General features: G+C 52.6%; 1 protein-coding gene across 1 annotated transcript in view; it reads left to right on the top strand.

Annotated features, from left to right (window-relative positions):
* The first annotated feature begins 6 nt into the window (after nt 1-6).
* Nucleotides 7-2,073, top strand: part of CMPK1 (cytidine/uridine monophosphate kinase 1) — a 32,736-nt gene continuing 30,669 nt past the window's right edge. Inside the window, exon 1 of the mRNA XM_029949266.1 lies at nt 7-232. Coding sequence (XP_029805126.1) covers nt 62-232 — 171 coding nt within the window. The 5' untranslated portion in view covers nt 7-61. The remainder of the gene's footprint in view (nt 233-2,073) is intronic.

Raw genomic sequence — 2,073 nt, 5'->3', positions numbered from 1 at the left:
CCCGCGCCACCGCTGGCCCGGCCGCTGTCAGCTCCCTCAGCGACCGGCCGAGACGCGGTGTATGCTGAGTCGCTGCGGCCGCAGGCTGCTGCACGTCCTGGGCCTTAGCCTCCCGCTGCTGACCTGCCGGCCGCTTTTCCTCTGCCCTCACCGCCTCATGAAACCGCTGGTCGTGTTCGTCCTCGGCGGTCCCGGGGCCGGCAAGGGGACCCAGTGCGCCCGCATCGTCGAGGTGAGGCCCGGGCAGCTGGCGCGCTCCCTGGGCTTGACGGGACGCCAAGTCGGCGTGTCCCGCCGCACCGGGCGATCCGTGCCCCCTCCCCTCCCCCGCCGCCGCAGCCGCGACTCAGCGGACTACGAGTCCCGGCTACCATCGCGTCGCCCGCGTGGTGGTGGCCGAGGGTCCTGAGGTGCGCGGCCTGTCGGGACTCGTAGTCCACTTCCTCCCGCCTGGTGGGGGGGGGGGTGTCCAGAAGGGACGGGAGCCGCTTGGGGTCACTTTGTTCCTGTACCCCTCTCTCCTTAACATTTTTGGGACCAGTTTCTTCTCGAGAGTGGGCTGGGAGAGGGATCCGGGAGGATCAGCCTTCGGGGACCTCCGGCGCGCCGAGGTCAGTGTGTCACTGGTTACGGGGTGGGTGAAGGCGGTAGGAGTGTGGGTTTAGGTTAGAGGTGGTGTGCGCTCACAGCTGTGTGGAGGGGAGACCGGTTTATTCACTTCGCCTCTTCCCGCAAGCCCTTTAAAAAACGCCACCTCAGTTAACCTAACTGTGGTCTTAACCCTGGAAAGGAAGCCCGGGGGACAGGGTGTTGCCTAAGGTAGTCTGTGATCTGCCCGGAGCACTTACTGTCAGTGACAGTACGAGCTCTGAGGCTCAGCCGATTCCTGTGGTCCGAGAAGCCGAGTAGCCGAGTCTGAATTCAAGCTTCAACCTCTGGTCTCTCTGCCAACTCATGCTTTGTCCTTGGCCAAGTCACTTCCTTTCTCTGAGTCTCAGTTGCGCTCTAGACCGTAAGAGGCTGTGCACCCACATTAAAACAGTATAAAATAACTCCCAACTCTAAAATTGTGTTACTTTTTTTGTTGTTGCTTCACGGCATGTTAATGTAACCGGTTCAGTTCTGTTAATTTTCGAGTAGATAACATGGTTAGCTGCAGTGACACTGTGAGGAGTAAGGCTTATTGGAGAATCTGGGGAATAAAGTTGGGAGTGAAGAAAAACAGAAGGTATCTAGAAACAGGTGACCATTGGTGCTATAAAACACCCAGACAATCCCTGTGAAACTCGGTGACCCAAAAGTTTTGACCCAGAACTTCTAAAATAATTCCCTTCTCCCTTCCAGGATATGGCTTATATTAGCTTTGGGCGTTCACTCCTCTCCTGTGTTCATACAATACACTCCTGTCCTATATTTTATTCTCTAAAGAATATCCAGAGGTCGAATGGTAAAATCTACTTCATTATGTGTTTTACAGCTGTCTTTATAATTATTGATTTTTAGAAATAAAGGTGGAACTAATTCAACCAAAAAACACATAAATATTTTTCTCCTTTTTTAAAAAGATGTTTATTTTGAAAGAGAAAGAGAGAGAGGAAACACATGAGTGGGGCAGGGGCAGAGAGCCTTCCAAGCAGTTTTGGTGCTGTGAGTACAGAGCCTCAGGCAGGCTTGATCCCACAAATCATGAAATCCTGACTTGAGCTGAAATAGAGTCCCATACTTAACTGACTGAGCCACAAATGTGCCCCCTTCCTGTTTTTGTTGGTTCTTTTAACTTAAAAGTTTTTTTTAATGTTTTATTTATTTTAAATTTTTTAATTATTTTTATTTTAGAGAGAGAGACGAAGTATAAGCAGGGGAGGGTCAGAGAGAGGAGGTGACACAGAATCCAAAGCAGGCTCCAGGCTCTGAGCTATCAGCCCAGAGCCCAACATGGTGCTCGAACTCACAAGCGCAAGATCTAACCTGAGTCTAAGTCAGCCATTTAACTGATTAAGCCACGTAGGTGCCTCTAACTTTTACAGACAAGCGGGGGGGGGGGGGGGGGGGGGGGGGGGGGGGGGGGGGGGG

Source organism: Suricata suricatta, chromosome 8 (genome assembly GCF_006229205.1).
Source record: "Suricata suricatta isolate VVHF042 chromosome 8, meerkat_22Aug2017_6uvM2_HiC, whole genome shotgun sequence".
Classification (NCBI taxonomy): Eukaryota; Metazoa; Chordata; class Mammalia; order Carnivora; family Herpestidae; genus Suricata; species Suricata suricatta.
The sequence above is the reverse complement of the archived record's forward strand: the minus strand, read 5'-3'. Positions and strand labels throughout refer to the sequence as shown.